General features: G+C 40.1%; 1 protein-coding gene across 3 annotated transcripts in view; it reads left to right on the forward strand.

The window, feature by feature from the left end:
• Positions 1 to 6,012: 6,012 nt before the first annotated feature.
• Tmem62 (transmembrane protein 62) overlaps positions 6,013 to 21,730 on the forward strand; it is a 31,982-nt gene continuing 16,264 nt past the window's right edge. The window contains exons 1-8 of one of the 3 annotated variants that reach the window (XM_028766823.1): positions 6,013 to 6,426; positions 6,649 to 6,760; positions 8,081 to 8,218; positions 10,139 to 10,184; positions 14,082 to 14,223; positions 16,705 to 16,829; positions 16,948 to 17,070; positions 19,982 to 20,137. In XM_028766823.1, the coding sequence (XP_028622656.1) occupies positions 6,247 to 6,426; positions 6,649 to 6,760; positions 8,081 to 8,218; positions 10,139 to 10,184; positions 14,082 to 14,223; positions 16,705 to 16,829; positions 16,948 to 17,070; positions 19,982 to 20,137 (1,022 nt within the window). In that variant the 5' untranslated portion in view covers positions 6,013 to 6,246. Of the gene's footprint in view, positions 6,427 to 6,589; positions 6,761 to 8,080; positions 8,219 to 10,138; positions 10,185 to 14,081; positions 14,224 to 16,704; positions 16,830 to 16,947; positions 17,071 to 19,981; positions 20,138 to 21,730 lie in introns of those variants that run through there. The other 2 variants (XM_028766824.1, XM_028766825.1) reach the window with 2 other exon arrangements.

Here is a 21,730-nt window from a genome sequence, read left to right on the forward strand (position 1 = left end):
ATATATATATATATATGTATATATATATATATATATATATATATATAATTTTAGTGACTTGTGTGCGCGTGTGTGTGTGTTTGCGTGCGCGCGTGCACCACGATTCATTTTTGGAGGTCAAAGGACAATTTGAGGAGATTGGTTTTCTACCATCTTGTCTTCCATGGAAGTTTTGTTTTTTTGTTTGTTGGTTTGTTTTAAGGAGATCTGTAAGGTCAAATTTTCTTCACATACGCCAACCAAAACAACACATGACTGACTACAGATAGAGGCAGAACTAAAACACACTTATCTTATATTAAATTGGAACTTAAGAAGTTTGCAAAAATTAACCATTCCCACATTTTGGATAATATTTGTTTACAGAGTTTAATTTTCATTTTAAATGCTGTTTATGCCTGGTGTAATGGCACACACCTTTAAGCACTCCAGAAGCAGAGGCAGGTGGATCTCTGAATTCAAGGCCAGCGTAGTTTATCTGAGAGCTACATGGTGAGACCACATCAGAAAAAAAAAGAAAAGAAAAAGAAAGAAAAAAAATGTTAAAAATGTTATGTTGTTTAAGTGCTTGTAAAGCAGGCATGGGTGGCTTACAGCTGTAACGTTAGCTAGCATCTGAGAGGCTAAGATATGAGGGTTGTTCCAAGTCGGAGGCAGCAGAACTATCTAGTTCCAGATCAGCCTAGCTGTGAGTGAGACCCTGTCCCACACAACAAAAAGCAGAACACATTGGGTTACATGAAGCCCTGCATAGCAACTTTTAAGCTAATTAACAATTTTCTCCATCTTAAATCATAATTAGTAAATATTAATAGAAACCATATATGCAAAAGATTCTTGGGGAGATGCCCAATAATTCTAAGGAGTTTAAAGTGATCCTGAAAAAATAAAATTTAAGAATTGTTGTTGGATTGTTCTTTCTATCTTGAGAAGACACGTTGTTGGGTGAAAAATCAAGAGACTGTTTTTTAGGGGAGAGAGCAGGAGGCCTAAGGCTGAGCTTGAGACTCATTCATTATAAAGGGTTTATCACACACACATACATACTACAGACACACACCACACAGACACATACACACAAACCAATAATAATAAATGCACCTGTAGACTAGGGTTATAGTTCAAAGGTAGAGAGAGTTTGTCTAGCATGCACATTATCCTGGACTTGATCCTCAGTGCTTAAAAAGGCAGCTATTTTTATTTTTTTAATTATTTTTTTATTTTTTGGTTTTTTCGAGACAGGGTTTCTCTGTGTAGCCCTGGCTGTCCTGGATCTCACTCTGTAGACCAGGCTGGCCTCGAACTCAGAAATCAACCTGCCTCTGCCTCCCAAGTGCTGGGATCAAAGGCGTGCGCCACCACCACCCGGCAACCAGCTATTTTTATATTAAACATGTTCAATAAGGAATGCTAATCATCAAAATCTTATTCTTGTGTTAATGAAAACATTTTAATGACAAATGCTAGTCATGGTCTTAGGTTTACTGTTACTGTAATGAAACACCATGACCAGACCAGCTTGGGGAGGAAAGGGTTTGGTTTACACTTCCACGTCACTGTTCATTAGCCAAGGAAGTTAGAGCAGAAACTCAAACAGGACAGGAACCGAAAGGTAGGAGCTGATGCACAGGCCGTGGAGGGCCTCTGCTTGCTTACTGTGGCTTGTTCATCTTGACTTGCTCAGCCTGCTTTCCTATAGAACCAGAACCACCAGCCCAGGAGTGGCCCCGCCCACAATGGGCTGGGCCCTGCCCCATCAATCACTAATTAGTGATTATGGAAGGGGCCAAATGGAGGGGGGGGAGGCAGCGATCAGGATGTGGAGTGAATAAATAAATAAATAAATAAATACATGGAAAAAAGAAAAGAAAATGCCCTATGTGCTTTACAGCCCAATCTTGTAGAGGCATTTTCTCAATTGAGGTTCCCTCTTCTCTGATGACTATAGGTCCTATCAAGTTGATATAAATTAGCCAGCAGGATCACTAAGATATTTTTAATTTTGTCTCCAGAGTCATACAAAAATGAATCCTTGACATCCCTATAAAATATACATTATCCTGGGTGGCGGTGGCTCACACATTTAAATCCCAGCACTCAGGAGGCAGAGGCAGGTGAATCTCTTTTGAGTTCTTTGCCTCTATGTATGTACTGTACCACCTGGGTACAGTACCCAAAGAGGCCAGAAGAGAGGAATGGATTCACTGAAACTGGTGCTGGGAATTGAAGCCAAGTCCTCTGGAAGAGTAGTGAGTGCTCTTAACTGCTGAGCCATCTCTCTAGCCCAGCAAAAGTATATTTTTGAAAAAATCTGTCCATCTTTAAAGCAAAGCATTTTTAATATCTTCCTGCTTTCCTAACCAGTTGTGATTGGGCCCTTCCCTCCTGTTGGAGGACTAATTTAATAATAATTAAATAATAGCGGCAATATATCTCTAAAAGAAAATTTATTCATTGGGATTCAGTATATTTTATTTTTACTACTTGGTTTTAAATTTAAGAGCATTAGCCTTACTGGGACTTTCTCATCTACAAAATAGATGCCTATATAAAGTTTGTGAGGATTAATGAGACACCACCTAAAGCCCAGAATGCCTGGTTTCCTATAGTACAGTGTTTGGTAATAGCTAAGTGAACCCCCTTCTCCCGTCATGGTTTTCTTTTATACAAAAGCACTTTCATTTAGGGGGAAGGGAGTCAGGAATGAGCTCACAGTCTTTCCATTGTGGATATCTTATTAGGCAACAGTATCTCCAACCAATGCCCTAGAGTTTATTACTGTTTGGTATCCTCAGGTAACAATGTCCATCAAGACTTGCCAAGAGTTCTTTGTTCTCAATAGATTCCTGGGCTTATTGCCTCTGTCCTAATGCAGGGAATAAAGTTACATAATGTCATGCCCAGGTTTTTAAAAATAACTGCTGAATTTTAATTGAGATTGTTATTATAATTTTTTAAAGGGGGGATGTTTTGTTGTTTGTTTTTGTTTGTTTCTTTGTTTGTTTTAGTCAGGGTCTCACTATGTAGACTGTGTGGCCTGAAAGTTACTAGCTTTCTCTATAGTGCTGTGACTAAAGGCATGTACCACCACACCCAGCTAAGTATTTATGCTTTCTATATATCTCATCTTAGAGAAATTATTCATCCCTGGCTATGATGTGAATTTCTTTCATAATATTTTTCAAAAATTTGTGTTTGACCTTTTAATTTCTACTCAAAAATTAATTTATGTTATATAGCATATATACTTTGTAGAACGCCATGAATAATTTTTGTCCATGAAATAAAACTTCATAGAATTTTTTACTTGTTGTATTATGTAGCCCAGGCTGGACTTGAATTCCTGACCTTCATGTCTCTAAGTTGCAATTCAAATCATATCTCAAATTTGCAAGTTGGGATTACAGCTGTGTGGTACCACTTTTATCTCCAGAAATATCTATATATCTATATATCTATATATCTATATCATATATATATATATATATATATTTGTGAGACTCTCTTCCCTACGTATATTGTATGAAATTTAATTTTCATGTCAAACAAATCCCTCCTAAATCTATTCTGAAATGTTTTCCCAATCTAACCTCACTTGTTATTGCTGACCTTAAAGTCTATTCACATTTCCCCCAAACATACTGTATAGTCTCACACTTCTATGCTCTTGCATTGGTCCATCCTTGGTCTTAAGTGTGTGTAATATTGTGTCATACTATAAACTTTTAGGAAGTTTATTACCCTGTTATTAACATACTTTCACCCCATATATTTTTCTCCAAACTTACTTTAATTATTGTATGATATTCTATTATGTTTGCCATTTTAAAGATTCTTAAAATTTTGTTTTATTTATTTAAGACAGGATCTCACTATGTAGCCTTGACTGGCCTCTAACTCACAGAGATTATCCTGCCTCTGTCTCCAAGCACTGGATTAGGCATGAGCCACTATGCTTGGCTTATTTTAAAGGTTTGTATTGTGGAACATTTACTGTAGATTGTTTCTAATATTTTTCTTTTCCTTATACAGCAAAAAGTTTTTTTTAACATTTTATTTTTAAGGGCTGAAGAGATGCCTCAGTGGTTAAGAGTACTTGTAGCTCTTGCAGAGGATTGAGATTCAGCTCTGAGCACTTAACATTCCTTCACAACAGTCTGAAACTCCAGTGTGAAGGGATTCAATGCCCTCCTCTGGCCTCCAAGGGTACTTCACACACATGGTACACAGACATACATGCAGACAAAATACTCATACATATATGATAACAATGAATATTCTAAAAATATTTTATAGGGGCTGGAGAGATGGCTCAGCAGTTAAGAGCACTGACTGCCCTTGCAGAGGTCCTGAGTTCAAGTCCCAGTAACCACATGGTGGCTCACAACCATCTGTAATAGGATCTGATGCCCTCTTCTGGTGTGTCTGAAGAGTGACTGTATACTGTATCCCATAAAATAAATAAGTAAATATTCTTTTTTTTGGGGGGGTGGTTTCGAGACAGGGTTTCTCTGTGTAGCCCTGGCTGTCCTGGAACTCAGTCTAGACCAGGCTGGCCTCAAACTCAGAAATCCGCCTGCCTCTGCCTCCTAAGTGCTGGGATTAAAGGCGTGTTCCACCACTGCCCGGCATAAGTAAATCTTCTTAAAAATTGTAATTAATTTTTTTTGAGACAGGGTCTCTCTACATACCCCTGGCTGTCCTAAAACTCATTATATAGACCAATCTGGCCTTGAACTCATAGAAATCTGCCTGCCTCTGTTTCCCCCAAATTCTGGCATTAAAAGTGTATGCCACCACATCCACCTAAAATATTTTATTTTTGTATTAATTATATGTGTGTCTGAAAGTGTTTTTTTGCAACCTAGTGCATTCTCTACAGAGAACAGAAGAGAGCGTTGTATTCCCTGGAGCTTGTGGTCAGAAGCCTCCTAATGTAGATCCTGGGAACCAAACTCTAAATGCTTCCTTATGTTTTCTGTTTACATTAATAGCTTATTTATATTACAGAGATGCTGAACTAATTGAAATTGGCATAAATTACAACACTGACAATATATCCCAAGGAACTAAAGATTGTTTACAGCACGATTTGTATAAAAATGTTTATTCTTAATAGCAACACATATTAAAGAGTTGAAAGCCAACAATAAAGAAGTGGGTTTGATAAATTAAGGCCACGACTAGAATCTAATTCTGCTTTCGGCAACAGGAAAGATTAATTTACTGAAGACCTCCGCAGAGGGGAGACCCTCTCTCAAGTCTCAGAAAGTCTCGACCACCCAGTAATCTACTCGAGACACCATATACCGGAGCAATTGCGAGGTTATTTATTAGGGCGTGACAACTAGCTGCCGGTCAATTCGCATGCCCACGCAGGAGCTGAATTGACCCCGACTGCCAGTTTGAGGGGTGTTTTTAAAGGGAAAAACCACAAACCAAGGAAATGAGGAGGGAGTGAGGGGGTTGCTACGGTGGTATAACATAAAAATAGTGGAACATTCCAAAGGAACCCAACCTACATGAGTCAGGATCAGATGAAAACTCTCTGTACGCTTATCTTTCTCAAGAATGTAGTCCTGCCCTGTCACTTCGGCCTTGCCCTGTCGCTATGGTTCTCAGCTTGGTTCCACCTGACTAAATTGCATTCTTTCCTTTCTCTTTGCGGGTCGGCCAGTCCCAGTAGCGGTGACTGGTCTTTCCACATTCCTAAAGAAAGCCTAAAGAATATTTTATATCTAAAAAGGATTCTATATACCCAGTATCCATAACTTTTCCCTCTACATTACAAGTATACTACAGTGCCACAATATAATATAAACGAGTACATATAAAATCAGATTAAGAAAAAAGATAATTTCGACAAGATAAGGAATCCTGTGGGGTTATGTTGTTCCAAAAGGAGCCAGAGTGAGCCGCCCGTCGCATTTGTACTTTAAGAGGCGTCCTCATACTCACTTTGATTCTCACAAGCACCCTGCACGCACTCAAGGTATTATTAACTTCGCTTTACAGGTGCTGAGGTCGCACCACGGTCAGGGATGCGGGACCCTGGAGGAGCCAGGTGGCGTGCTGCCTCCCTGCCACCCCCTCGCTTTGCTCTTCCTGGTCCTCACTACATTGTCAAACGCCGGGAAGCCGGGCTGCAGAGGCGCGGAGACCTGGGCTGAGGCGACTTGTGGAGGCGGCGGGAAGCCACAGAGGCCGGAAGTGCGGGCCGGTGCGCTCCGGGGCTGCGCCGCCGCGATGGCGAGAATGCTGGCCGTCCGGGTGGTGGCGGGGCTGGCGGCGGCCGCGCTGGCCGCCCTGCTGTTGGAGCACTACGGCCTGGCTGGGCCGTCCACGCCGCTGCCGAAGTCCAGAGGCTCCCAGAGGCCGCACCCTGCCCCGGGCTCGGAAGCCAACAATATCTTCTGGGGTCTGCAGGTGAAGCCGCGGGAGGCGAGGGGAGGGCACAGCGGCGGGCGGGCTCAGCCCAGCAGGGGGCCTCGGTCGCAGTCCGCCAGGAGGCTCAGCTCTCCTTCCCGGGGTTCCTTAGGGCATCTTTTTCTTTCCCTTCGGCTCCCCGAGAGCTGACGGGCCACCCTTGTCCATGCGGCTCTTCCTGACTCAGATAATATGTCTCTGTCCAATGCCTGCTTTTGACAGATATCCGACATTCACCTGAGCAGGTTTCAAGATCCTGGCAGAGCGTTGGCCTTAGAGAAGTTCTGTTCGGAAACTGTTGACATCATTCAACCGGCTCTTGTCCTGGCCACTGGTAGGAAGGATTCCTGTACTGTGTGTGTGGTGGTATTCTGTGGTCCTGATGGTAGAATGGAGAGCAGCTCTTCCCTTGAGGGTGTTAGGAACTCTGGCCCTAGCCCTCCAGTGAGCCCTTTGAAGTAGTGGATAATGGAGTCAAGATCCAGGCTAAATCCTTTGCCATCTCAAGGTTTTCTCAAAGTCGTAGGAATAAGGCTTGTGATACTTATGACCAGATGTTGTCTGCCATATTTGTGCCGTGTGTGTGTGTGTGTGTGTGTGTGTGTGTGTGTTTGTGTGTATGTGTATTGATGGTGATGATGTCCTGATGAATTTGAGAATTAGGAAATGTCCTTTAACCGGGAATCAAAAGCTCTCTTTTGCTGACTTAAATTTTTCAGTACAAAGAGGTTATGTTTTCAGTTGTTTGAGGACTCAAATAACTTCATCTGACTGCATTTCCTAGACTCTTGAAACCTGTGTATATGTGACCCCAAAGGTTAGGTAGAAAGCGCTCCAAGGAATTATGTGTTCTGCTTTCTGTTTGTTGGATGACTCAGCTGTCACTCACCCTTCTGAAACATGTCTCTTCTTAAGATGAAGTATCAGTCCTCAGATAATAAATGAGCCCCTGCTTCAGGTGTTCTGTTTACTTCCTAGAAACTTTGGCATTTCATTGGTCAAACTAGATTGGTTTTGCTCTGAAATAATGCTTGGTCACAGCATAAAATCCTGATTTAGGGGTTGGAAAACAACTGTCGCAATTGGTAATAGGCACTTGCTAGAATGTTGCAACATCTCATAAAGGAGTTTCATTTAGTATATTGGTGAATTTTGTACTGTGTACTAGTTCTCTCTCTCTCTCTCTCTCTCTCTCTCTCTCTCTCTCTCTCTCTCTCTCTCATTATATATACCATGTTCTACCTGTATGCTAGAAGAGGGTACTAGATCTCATTATAAATGGTTCTGAGCTACTATATAGTTACAGGGAATTGAACTCAGGACCTCAAGAAGAACAGCCATCTCTCTTGCCCATTTTAGTGGGCTCTTTAAGTCATTCCCCTCCCCCCACAACTCACTCCTAATATCACTATAGACTACATAAACACTTGTTAACCTATAATAATAGCACCCTTGCTAAGATAATCTTGTTAGTTTAAATGGCTTAAATTCTTTGCTTTGAACATATGTGGACTCAATTGATTTTATGTATGTGTGCTGAATAGTTTATGAATGTGTGTTCCCTTAGCATGCTTGTTGTTTGTTTGTTTGTTTGTTTGTTTGAGTCCCCTGGAGTTTATTTTACATTTCAAGTCAATTCTGTGTAAAACCACAGGAGACTTGACAGATGCCAAAACAAAGGAACACTTGGGATCCAGACAACATGAAGTAGAATGGCAAACTTACCAGAGAATTCTGAAGAAGACAAGAGTCATGGAAAAAACCAAGTGGCTGGATATCAAAGGAAATCATGGTAAATCTGCCAAGAGCAGAATAAAATAAATCATATATTTCTTCAAAAATATAGGTTTTCTAGTTTATATTATAAAGTTATAAAATGGAAAATTGTAACATAAATTTAGATATAGTGAAGTCCACATCTCTTATGTGCAGCTATAACATATAATATTAAAACTTCAGAAACAGCTAGGTCTCTGTGAGATTGAGGCCAGACTAGTTCATATAGCAAGGTCTAGGTCAGCTAGGTTGCATAGCAAGCCCCTGTATCAAAACAAACAAACAAACAAACAAACAAACAAAAACCTCTAAAACGTTTAGATGTCATTGTTGACCTTTCAGGTGAAAGTTGGTATAGTGTTTTCTTCCTTACATGGGGAGAAAGAGTCCTTCAGAAATTCTTGTGAGTAAATGTTTAAAATGGGTAAAATAAATAGCTAAAATAAAAATAAAGCCTCTCCTATATTGTGTTAAGTGAAAGAAGCTAAATCCACATTTTCTTATTGTCTGATTCCATTTATACAACATTCAAGAAAAGATAAAAACTACAGGCAGAAGACAGGTTGTGGTTGCCAGAGGCAGGGAAAGTAGGAGAAACTGATTTTTTTATTGATTATTTTATTTATTTACATTTCAAATGTTATCTTCCTTTTTGGTTTCCCTTCTGCAAACCCCCTACACCATCCCCCATCCCCCAGCTTCTCTGAGTGTGCTCCCCTACACACCCACCCACTCCTGCCTCACTGCCCTGGCATTCCCCTACACTGGGGCATCAAGCCTTCACAGGACCAAGAGCCCTCCTCCCATTGATGCCAGATAAGGCCATCCCCTGCTACATATGCAGCTGGAACCATGGGTCCCTTCCATGTGTACTCTTTGGTTGGTGGTTTAGTCCCTGGGAGCTCTGGGGGAATTGTTTGATTGATATTGTTGTTCTTTCTAAGAGGTTGCAAACCCCATCAGCTCCTTCAGTTCTTCCCCTAACTCCTCCATTGGGGTTACCCTGCTCAGTCCAATGGTTGGCTGCGAGCATCCGCATGTATTGGTCAGGCTCTGGCAGAGCCTCTCAGGGGCAGCCATTCCAGGCTCCTGTCAGCAAGTGCTTCTTGGCATCAGCAATAGTGTGTCTAGGTTTGGTGTCAGCAGATGGGATAGATCCCTAGGTGGGACAATCTCTGGATGGCCTTTCCTTCAGTCTCTGCTCCACTCCTTGTCCCTGCATTTCCTTTAGACAGGAGAAATTCTGGGTTAATATTTTTGAGATGGGTGAGAAACTGATTTTAAAGGCATTAAGATATGGGATGCAACTGAACTGCTCTCTATTTTGATTGTGGTCTTAAACATATAACTGTGTATTTGTCAAAAGCCATGGAACTGAGACTATAGCTCAGTTGATAGAGTACTTGCCTAGTATGCATGAGTCACTTGACTTGGTCCCTAAAACTGCATACTGGGTTTGGCAGCATTCCTAAGGTAGAGGCAAGAGTACCACAGACAGATTCAAGGACATTCTCTCTTTCATAAGGAGTTCCAGGCCATTCTGACTAGAGACTCTGTGTAGAAGCACTTGTTATGGTTGTATAGATCAGGCATGGATTTGTTTATTTTTGACTCTATAATCCCATGATTAAAACAGCAGCAACAAGACAGGTATGGTAACACACACCTATCCCCCTCAGCTCAAGGAAGGTCAAGGCAAGATGAACAAGTTTGAGGCCAACATGAGCTACCTACATAGAAAGTTCCAGACAAGCAGAAACAACAATCTAGTCTTAGAACTTTCAAACTGATTTCTTCTGAACAACATTCCAGTGTACCTACTATTCTTCAGTACTCTCAGTCAGTGAAGTTACTGCTTTTAAAATGTGCAGTTGAGTGGCATCTTGCCATTTAATGTGTTATAGAAAATGATACATGATTGCTTTTCTTCTTTTAGATGCATATAACATTCCAAGTCTGGAGAGCATCACCAATTATTACAGGTATCTAAATGATCCAAGACAGACTACTAAGTAGAATCTATCAAAAGGAGAGTACAGTCCATTCAATAAATGAATAAACTTGCTTCTAACAGATGAAATTTCTGTAGAAAGAACTTTGGATAATTTAGAAAATGTGTGTGTGTGTGTGTGTGTCTGTGTGTGTGTGTGTGTTTATTACAATCAGTCCTTTTAAAAAATATTTTTCTCTGCTTTGATACTTTTTGGATTTTGCTTTTAGGTTGGTCTGAAAGGTCTAATTCTCCTTCTAGCCTCAGCCTCACAGGTGCTAAGAATACAGTTGTGAGCCATCATGCCTGGCACTCTTTTCCACTCCTTTTTTTAATAGAGTCTCACTATATAGATCATGCTGAAATGGCCTGGAACTCACAGAGATCTCCCTGCCTCTGTCTCAGGAATGCTAGGATTAGGGGTATGAGTCACCACACCCAGCCTCCTTTAATTCCTTTGGTTGCAGTTGGTACATAGAAGTGTTTAGATCAGAGCTTGTAGCTGGACTTCTGAGGTCACTGGGTTTTCAGAATACAGAGGTTGATTCTGTCAGCCTCTGGAGTGGCCAGAGATCAGTGGTCAACAATGGCTGTTTGACCCTGTCATTTGATTAATATAAATGTTACGTTTTCTTTATATGGCATGAATGTGATCCCCCAGGCACCTCTGTGTTAGAAGCAAGCTCTAGCTTCAGTATTTTGGGATGCTTCTTTTGGTTGCAATTTCACATTCAGCTCCAGGGTGCTGAGGAGTTTTAGTCCACTTTGTCAATTAATCTCCTCAGCACCAGGCAGACACAGAGAAGGCCTATGAAGAGGAAAGATGGTTGTGGTGGTGGTGGTGGTGGTGGTTTGTTTCTTTGTTGTTTGTTTGTTTGTTTTGGTTGGTTGGTTGGTTGGTTGGTTGGTTGGTTGGTTGGGGTTTTTGTTTTTTGAGACAGGACTCACTGTGTAGTCCTGGCTGTCCTAGAACTTGCTCTGTAGACCAAGCTGGCCTCGAACTCACAGAGACTCACATGTCTTTGCCTCCCCAGTGCTGGGATTGAAAACATGAGCCATGTCCACTCATCCCAGATGAGTAGAGATGTTCTGAAGAGATGGGTTGTGGCTGCAAGTCCCTTCCATTGGTTTTCAAACTTGAGTATGGAGAATAGTTGCCAGAAATATATTTTAAATAAAGTGCTTTACTTCAGATTTTTGTGCTAGGAATTGAACCCAGGGCCTTGTGCAAGCCTGCCACAGTGGTGCAAGCCTGCCATAGTGGCACATGCCTTTAGTCCCAGGGGCAGAGGCAGAAGCAGGCAGAATCTCTGTGATTTTGAGACCTGCCTGGTCTACATAGTGAGTTCTAAGACAACCAGAACTACATAGTGAGACACTATATGAAAAGAAGAAAACAATGTTAACATCAAATAGTTAGACTCTGTATAAGTAGTTAAATATAGCTTTAAATGTGTATGTTAAAGTTTGAAAGTTTGTTTCTAAGTCTTACATGTTAACTAAGCTATTATATAAGAAACTTAGATAAAAGATACCTATTTTTTAATATAGCTCTGAAATTTTAATATTACAGATGTACCTCTAGGGTGGGAGAGGGTCCCTGCAGGTGTTATACAGGGAAGTAAACTACATGAAGAGAAGGAGGAAAACCCAGTGCAGATTGACATTGTCAACTTGGGTCAGACTTTGGAGAGTTTAATGCCAGGCAGTCCATTGTCAGCATATTGAAAACACAGTACAATTTGGGGAAGGTTTCCAGGCAACAGTCAGTCCAACCAGTCCAATTCCAGATGCACAATAAGGCTTAAGATGCGATTATTAACATGTCCTTTCCATTCTTAACTTACTTCATGGATACCTGAATATGCGTGATACCTAAGATACTAAGGGCGCTCATTATTAGATGTGGATCCTGAATATATCACCAATATGTACTTTAGAAACCAAAAACTTTACGTACGTGATTCTGGACTATCAGCTTCCTCCTAGCTTGATGACTTACCTTGCAAGCTTCCGTACAGATTGAACTTCTTCAGGCCTTTTCAAGAAGTACATACCTTCCGTATCTCCCCATTGTAAAGCTTCTAGACTTCCAATATACACTCAATGAGCTCTCACTAATTTTTTTCTCTCTTGCAATGCTAGGTCTCTGATCCAAGGCTACCTACCTACCATTGCACTACATTGCTAATCCTCACTGAAGGTTTTTTAAATTATTGTATTTCATGTGTATGAGTGTTTTGTCTGCATATACGTATGTGTACCTTGTGTGTACCTGATGCCCCACAGAGGTCAGAAGAAGGAGTAAGAATTCCATGGAGTTGGAATTACAGGAAGTTGTGAGCCACCATACAGGGGTAATAGCTGATCTCAGGTCTTCTGCAAGAGCAGCAAGTGCTCTTATCTGCTGAGCCTTCTTGCCAGCCCCCTCACTGAAGGTAGATTTGTTGTTTGTTTGTTTGTTTTCTAAGATTTATTTTTAAATTTTAAGTCATGCATTTTTGTGAGTGTGAGCATTGGAGTACAGCTGCTTGTGGAGTTGGAAGAGTGTGTTGGATCCGCTGGAGCTGGTGTTAACAGGCTCTAATGTGGTGCATGGCATAGGTGAGAGGCACTAACTAAGGTCCTCTGTAAGAACTGTGTGCAATCTTAATCACTGAGCCATTTCTCTAGACACAACTGAAGTTTTTAGAAATTGATAAGTAATAGCTCGCTGGATTCTAATTTGTTTCTTTGTGAATGTTTAGGGGACTCTTTAAGATAGTCATCACCTGTGCTTCGCTTGGTGGCTTTATGTGTTTCCTGGATTAACTTAGAACTAGATTAACTTAGTTTTTGGAGATACTGAGAAAAATGTTGAAATACAATCCTCTTATCAAATGAAAATGTAGCTTAGTGAATTTCTCTTTCAGATCAGGAAATCACTTTTTCAAATGGAAAAAATCTGGTGTGATAGTTGGACAGAAAATATATATATATGGAACAATTTTGTTAAGATTTAAAAGAAAAGCACTCAGGGTAGGTGCAGGCTGTAAGTCTCAGTGGTTGCCTGGAAGAATATGGGGGACAGATGGAAAAAAGCCATGGCACTTAAGCCTCCCTGGTGGTCAGACACATACCTGTGGGCAAGCAGTCGCATGATGGGCAAGTGACCATCAGAAAGTCAGGAAGCACAGGTATCAGAAAAAGCACGCTTAGGTTTTGGCCAGCATCCAAAGAAAAGAGACAAAGAAAGAAAATGAAAAGTTGTACAGTTCTAACTTGGGCCTCAGTCAGGCAGTTTCTCATGGTGGCTCCTAGTACTACACTGAGCGTTGAGAATTTTGGGAAGGAAAGGCACAATTATCTCAATAAAGAAGAAATTATCCCAAATCCAGATGTGGTGGCACTTGCCTTTAATCTTAGCACTTAGGAGACAGAGGTAAATGGATATCTGAGTTCGAGGCCAGCCTGGTCTACAGAGTGAGTTCCAGGCCACCCAGGGCTACATAGTATAACCCTGTCTCCCAAACCAAACCAAACCAAACCAAAAACAACCAAACCAAACCAAACCAAAAACAACCAAACCAAACCAAACCAAACCCGAACCCGAACCCGAACCCAAACCCAAACCCAAACCAAACATTTGCCCCCAAACAAATAATTAAATAAATTAATGAAAAAATTTGCATATCTCTTTGGCATGGCTTAAAATGATTCTGCCTTTCTAGGGGTGGTCTCTTGGCCAGATGACTGACCCAGTCCAGTTGTAAGATTGGTTTCTGTCCAGGTCAGAGATCTATTCTCTTGACTAGAAGGAGATTTTTTCTTAATGAGCCTTTATTACTGGTCTAACATGAAATTCACTCTTTTTATAATTGCACTAAAGCCTTGCTGTCTGTATTTTTAGGAAGTACTCTGCTGTGCGTAAGGATGGCTCTTTCCACTACGTCCACACCACTCCCTTTGGCAACTATTCTTTCATCTCTGTGGATGCCACCCAAAGGCCAGGGCCTAAGAGACCCTATAATTTCTTTGGGATTTTAGATGAGGTATGACTTGAAAAATTCACTTTCTTTTGCAATTTACTTGGTTTTATTTTTTTTCTTGAATACATTTAGATCATTTCATTATCTTAAATAACCATGTTCTTATCGAAGAATGCTCAAGAAAAATTTTACTGTGGTTACAAATATGTCTAGAAGCTACTAGCTATTTCAGAATTGTTACTACTGTCTCTATTATTATCCCAAAAGTTGGGAAGGAAGCACCTCACTTTTTATATTTATTAAGCAAATAAAAGTAAGTATGGGTTAAGTATAGAATATATCCAGCAAGCTACAGAGTGTGTAGCTTGGTGTACTATATGGTATATCATTAAATCCCCACAATTGTCAATATTAATTAATGGTCTATATTTTTCTAATAAGAGAACAACTCGCTGGGCAGTGGTGGTGCACGCCTTTAATCCCAGCACTTGGGAGACAGAGGCAGGAGGATTTCTGAGTTCAAGGCCAGCCTGGTCTACATAGTGAGTTCCAGGACAGCCAGGAGTACACAGAGAAACCCTGTCTCGAAAAACAAAAAACAAACAAACAAACAAACAAAAACAAAACAGAAAAAAGAGAACAACTCAAACATTTTGGCAAAGCTAAGTGAAAAATTGTCATCCATAAAAGCACATATGAGAAGCTCTTGCTATAACAGATATAACAGATGTCAGGTCCTTGTGTGATGAGCATATTCTTACATGAGACACATGTGTCTGTTTATAAAGTATAAGGTGATGGTATCAAGAAAGTTCCTGAGTTTCATCTGCTATTGGAGCATGTGACCAGTAGAGAAAAAATCATAGTGAATAGCAGGATTTGACAAGGACTGAAAGAAATTCAGAGTTATGTGAATGTTTGAGAAATAAAACACACAGGATAAAGTTATGTTGTGTTTCCCAATTACCAAGTGCCTTTAGTGAGCTGGTGAATGTATATTAAAATTTTTTTTCTTGGAATAGAGTTTTAAAGATACAGTGCAAAGACCAAGTACATGGAAACCAATTGTAATGTTACCTAATGCCGAATCCCTGGTCTTTCGTTATTATTTTATTATTTTAGGCTTATTTATTTTGTCTTACGTGTATGAGTGTCTTGCCTGCATGTTTGTATGTGAACCATGTGCATGCAATGCCCATGGGAGCCAGAAGAGGGTATCAGACCTTCTGGACTGGAGTTACAAATGGTTGTGAACCATCATATGGGTGCTGGGAACTCAGGTCCCCTGCAAGAACAGCCAGTGGTCTTAACCACTGAGCCATCTCTCCAGACTCTGAGTCTTCCCAGTCTCCCCCCAGTTATACCAAATTAGAAATCCTGAGGGCAAGGCTCAGAAATTCATTACTGTAAATATGTTATAGATATAACTGTATATTATATGTATGTTTTACATGTGCAAATTATGTTTTGAAACCAATGACATAAGATGTTTTATATATAGTAAAATACACCCATAAGTGTTTGAAGAATTTACAAATGTGTATGCTGTTATAACTTTCACACAATCAAGACTTATTACCACCCTAGAAAGTTTTCTTGTAGGGTCTGCCTTTACTCCCATGGTACAAGTGATTGTTTTCTTTTCTTTTTTTTTTTTTTTTTTTTTTTTTGGTTTTTCGAGACAGGGTTTCTCGTGTAGCCCTGGCTGTCCTGGAGCTCACTCTGTAGACCAGGCTGGCCTCGAACTCAGAAATCCTCCTGCCTCTGCCTCCCAAGTGCTGGGATTAAAGGCGTGTGCCACCACTGCCCGGCAAGTGATTGTTTTCTATCAGCATGATTTTATTTACTCATAAAATTTTAAGTAAATGTGATCATACATAATAGACTCTTGGGTTTGACTTCTCATTTTCAGTGTGATGCTTCTGAGATGCATGTACGTAACTGTGTCGATTGGTAGTTCTTCACTTTTTACTACTGAATAGTATTCCATTGTCAGGGTATATTATACTTTGTTGGAGTTTCTGATATTTGGCTAATATGAATAGAGCTGTTAAGAACATTTAGATTTGTCTGTGGACAAATAACATATGTGCATGTTTTAGCATTTTGGCTTAGTGTCTCTTTTAAAAATTGTGATGTATTAGTACACAAAACAACAAAAGATTAGTTGTCTCATTAAAGGGATAATTATTCTCCCCATTCCTGACACTGGGGATTCAGCCTTATGCAGGCTATGAGGCTCAAGCTTTACCTCTGGGCTACATCTCCAGACCTAAAAAGATTAACTAACTTATTCTACAGTTTTTATACATCAAATACAGGTAGTGCTTGTCCTGCATACTACAGTCATCTTAGAATCAAATGAATTATAAAGTAAATGAAAACAGTTTGGAACTGATGGAGATCCTTTTAGGTCATTACCTAGTAGAACTGGGGCCACAGAGACAATGTGATTATTATAAACTTTATGGAAAAAAGTTGACATTGGATTTTAACCTGAGTTCCAATTTAGAGATCCTTCTATCTTTTTTTCTCCCATTTTAGAAACAGATGGAGGAACTGTTATCATTTTCCAAGAAAAGTAGTCAGAACAACCAGACGATTTGGTTTGGCCACTTTACAACATCAACTATCATGTCTCCGTCCCCTGGGATCCGGACAGTAATGGGGTGAGACAGATCTGTAGAACCAGAATTCGTTATTTCCCATTGCTGAGCCCACTTGCTTTTCTGAAGAGAATTTCTTATTGCCTTTGTTCATTTATCCTGTTTATTTTTCGTTATATAGCTCGGCTACAGCTTATATGTGTGGGCACCTCCATACTCTCGGTGGGCTGATGCCTGTCCTACACACTCGTCACTTTACAGGCACATTAGAACTCGAGGTGGGAGACTGGAAAGACAACAGAAGGTGAGGAAACCTCCCTACAAGTGAAACTTACACAGATTTTGCTAAAATACTACCACTTTCTTGTTAATATCATGGATGATCCCAGGAAAAATGTGTGAGAATTCTGTTAGTTCAGTTTGTTAGTTTGGAGGATAGTTTTCACTATAGCCCAGGCTAATCTTTAATCCTTCTGCCTCAGACTCCCACATGCTGAGATTACAGGTATATACCAACCCTAATTCAATATTTCTTCTTTTAAAGTAATATGTATGTCTCAATTTCTTTCTTGTTGCTGTGGTTAAATACTTTAACAAAATTACTTAAGGGAGAAAGAATTTATTCTGGCTCACAGGTTAAGGAGACAGTCCATCATGTTGAGGAGACCAAGGCAGCTGGCGTCATCATGTCCTCAATCAGGAGCAGAGAGTACAGAGTGCTCAGCTCTCTTCCCTTCTGCCATCCTTGATACCAGCCAGGGCCTGGTGCCCACAATGGGGGTGGGACACTCTTTCTACTCCACTTAACAAAGTCAAAAGATTCCCCCACAGGCATGCCTACAAACCCATCTCAGGTGACTCTAGGCTTTGACAAATTATTACTTAATATGTATTAAGTATGGACAATCATTTCCATTATGTAAAACTTGTTCTGATTTTTTTATTACTTTTTATTCACTCATTTATTTATTTATTGGGTTTTTTTTTTGAGACAGTTTTTTTTTTTCATAACCTGGCTGTCCTGCAACTCATAGATCTGCCTGTCTCTGTCTCCTGAGTGCTAGGATTAAGAGCATGTGCCACTCCATCCATCTTACTTTTATTTTTTAAATATATATATTATATACATGTGTGTGTGTGTGTGTGTGTGTGTGTGTGCCATGTACATGTTAGTGTTTCAAAGGGAGGAACAGGTATTTGGAACTGGAGTTACTGGAGTTAAGGACGGTTGTGAACTACTGTGTGGATGCTAGGAACTGAACCCAGGTTCTCGGCAAGAAGAGCAAGTAGATTTAACTCTAAATGTAGCTTTTCTTCTGCTGTAATTGTCTGGGAGGCTTACTGCCTCCATCTGCTAACCTGGACCTACAGCTGGCAGCTTCCAGCCTCTGTACAATCTAATCTAGGCCTAGAATGTTTTCAACTCTGAGACTTGCTGCTGAATAAGCTTGCCCTTTCCAGCTCTTTCTGGTTCAACTCAGCTGTTCTGGCTCAAACTCCTCTCCCAGCTGAGTTATTCAATCTGGCTTTTCTCTCTGCCTCTGAATTGCTCTGCTTGGCCTCAGATTAACTCTGGAAACCTGTTCTAACTTTCTGGCTCCTCATTCTCTGGCTCGTTCTCTCTTCAACCTGCCTCTGTAAAACTGCCTCCTTCTCCCTCTCTGTGATGCTCTACTCTCCCTCTTAACTCTGTTGTACTGCTCTCCATGAACTCTACTGTATTCCTCCTGTACTGCACTCTCTTCTGTACTGTCTGTCTCTCCCTTAAATAGTTTCTCTTTCCTATTCTGACAAATCATTCTCTGATTTGTCACTTTTTCTGCCACTCAATTAGACATCACTTTCAAACATGGGTACTTTCTTCTGCAAACTAACTTTACCTTCATTGTTTGGAACTAAAGGTGAGTACTAAGGGTGTATCTGTATTCCAGATACAGGAATTACAGGTGTGTGCTAAGGGCTGAGCCATACCCTAACTAGAAACAGGTTCAAATATCCTGTAACACTTAACTACTAAGCCATCTCTTCAGCCACTATAGCACTGATGTTTACCATTATTGTGCCTTGTTAGCTTTAAGACACATGCATTAGAATGTAAGTTTGTTTCTTTGTTTTCTTTTGAGGAATACTTTCAGTATATTTAGCCCCTAACTAGCCTGATACTGGCTTTGTAGAGTAGGCTGATCTAGACATTGTAGTAGTCCACATGCCTTTGCCTCCTGAGTGCTGGGACCACAGACATACACCACCATGTTGGCTTTTTCTTACTCCAGTTTGTTTGTTTCTTTTGTTGGTTGGTTGGTTTTGGGGTGGGGGGGTTTGATTTGTTTTGTTTTCAAGAGAGCATTTCACTCTGCAGCCCAGGCTATCCTAGAACTTATTCTTTAGCCTAGGCTAGCCTCAAACTTACTATCCTCTTGACTCATACTTTCTAGGGATAAGTTTGGAGGTATGAGCCACCACAACTAGGTTGCTATATAGTTTTAAAATCAAGTGTTAACAAGAATTGTGAAAGATTTTAACAATGCCCAAATCTCATCATTAAAAACACTGTATTGGTGTGGGCTGGTCTGTGAACCAAACTTTCAGATTCACTGGGGCTGAAAATTTTTTCTCTTGAATTTTATGCCAGACATTTCAGTTATTGCTGTGATAGTAATTTAAATTCTTCAGATAAATAGGAGTTCATATTTGATGCAGCATTGTTGTGGGATGGAGAATGCCAGACCTTAGACTTACGATGGACACCTGAGTTTCAAAACAGTCATAAAAGTACTGCCTAAAAGTGAACTAATTTTAAAACATTTATCTTTAAAATCAAAGAGTGCAGGGGTTGTTCCCACTCATCACAAGCTTCATCGCAGTAGGACAGAGAGAAGAAGCAGGAGCAACCTTACCTTATATCAGCTCATTGTATAAAAAGTCCCCGTTTTGTGGGTCTTACTGTTTATCTGTGTTTTACTTTCAAGCACCGCCCCCCTTTGAGAAAGGGTGTCATGTAGCCCAGGCTAGCCTTGAGCTCACTGTCTAGCTAAGGATGGTCATGAACCTGATCTTCCTGCCTCTGCCTCCTGAGTGTGTGCAGGTGTATGCCTCACATCTGACCTGGGAATGCAGAGCTTCCTGTATACGAGGCAAGGATTCTGCCAGCTCAGCTACATCCTTAGCCTCCTTCAAGCTTAGTAATAAATTCACTTTTTCTCCATGGCCTCTAGGTACCGGATCTTTGCCTTTGATCACGACCTCTTTAGCTTTGCAGATGTAACCTTTGACAAGTGGCCTGTGGTTCTTATCACCAACCCCAAATCACTCCTCTATAGCTGTCCTAAGCATGAACCACTAGAAAGGCTCTTCCATTCCACACACATAAGGTAAGTCTTATGTTTCAGATTGACTTTCGGTTTGATATGGATGAAGAGTTAGTTGTAATTGTTGTGGTATGAAAGCTAGGGGATGTCTCACTGTTTTTTTTGTTTTTTGTTTTTGTTTTTTTTTGACAGCCCAAACATATAAACCGTTCTGTTTCATTTCCATTCAATGTACATGTGTATATGTGCATATATTATATATATCTATATATGTGCATACACATACATGCACACATATGTATAAAGCTTGGAAGTTGGGACTTGAACCAGAGCCTCATGCATGTCAGGCATGTGTTCTACCACTCTTTCTAGCCACCCCCAAACATAGTTATTTTTAAAGCTGATAAAATCTATAAAACCATCCAGAAACTCAAGCCGATCATTATTTTTTGTGTATTTTATTTCATCCTTTCTATTCACATATGTTTACTCTGTTATAACCATGACATAGTACCTATAATCTGTGCTTATTTATTTATATGTATTAATTATTTACACAGTTAGGGATAAAACTAGGGTCTTATATGTTATAGTTACAGACACATATACAAACGTTACAGACACCATAAACTCAAATGAGAGCCCTTTCTTTCAGCCTGAGATAAAAGAGCAGGCTCCAGCTAAAAGAACTTGGGGACATTGGGATTTGTAAAGCCCAAACCACGTTATACCCTAACAGAGGCAAGAAAGTCAAATGTTTCAAAGCTTTTGATTCAGTTCATTAAAACAATGGTGGGCCTGTGTGGGTTGTTCTGCTCTACAGGGTATGCACCATGGGCTGGGAGCAGAGGGTGAAGCATAAGAAGGAGTTAGCTGAAAACAGGGAGAACTGATACTTTGCAGCTTTCTCTTGCTCTGCCACAAGGCTACACCTCAGTCCCACATGCTTTACTTTTAGAAATTTGTATCATCAGGATTTTTGTTTGTTTTTGCTGATTAACCTGCCAAAAAAGCAAAAGTTGTATAATCCTGATGAAATTCAAAATATAGTTTATGTATGAAATTTGCTAATGTTTGTTAATAGAATTCTAATGAGATGTTATTTTTGGAAAAATATCTTTCAAATGTAAGATCATTTATATATATTAAAAATATTTAAAAACTAAATATATGTGTACATATATATATATATGTATTAATTTTTCAAGACAAGGTTTCACTGTGGAGTCCTGGCTGTCCTGGAACTCATTCTGTAGACCAGGCTGGCCTTGAACTCACAGAGATCCACCTGCCTCTATGCTAACTCTTGCAGAGCACAGCAGTGAGATTATGTGTGTGTTTTCCCACGTCTGAAGAGCTGTTATTAGCACTTCTGGATGCTCCTTCACAAGTGCTCTCCATAGACACATCTTTATATCACTGTCATCAGAGGGCACAGTCCAAGCAGATGCCTTTCTTCTGTGTGCACAGAGAACATACCACAACTTAGCCACTTCGTTGTTTACTTATGATGTTAGGGTTGTGCTTTGAGGATGAACATCTGGTAAAAGTAGGTTCTTCTCTTGCTTGAATAATTTTTTCTGTTTTCTTTCTTTTTTGTTTTTCTAAATGATAGTGTTGTAGAAGTGGGTAAAAATTCTTAGGAATTTAAATTTT

The sequence above is a fragment of the Grammomys surdaster genome, unplaced genomic scaffold (genome assembly GCF_004785775.1).
Source record: "Grammomys surdaster isolate TR1022 unplaced genomic scaffold, NIH_TR_1.0 170, whole genome shotgun sequence".
NCBI classification, from domain to species: domain Eukaryota; kingdom Metazoa; phylum Chordata; class Mammalia; order Rodentia; family Muridae; genus Grammomys; species Grammomys surdaster.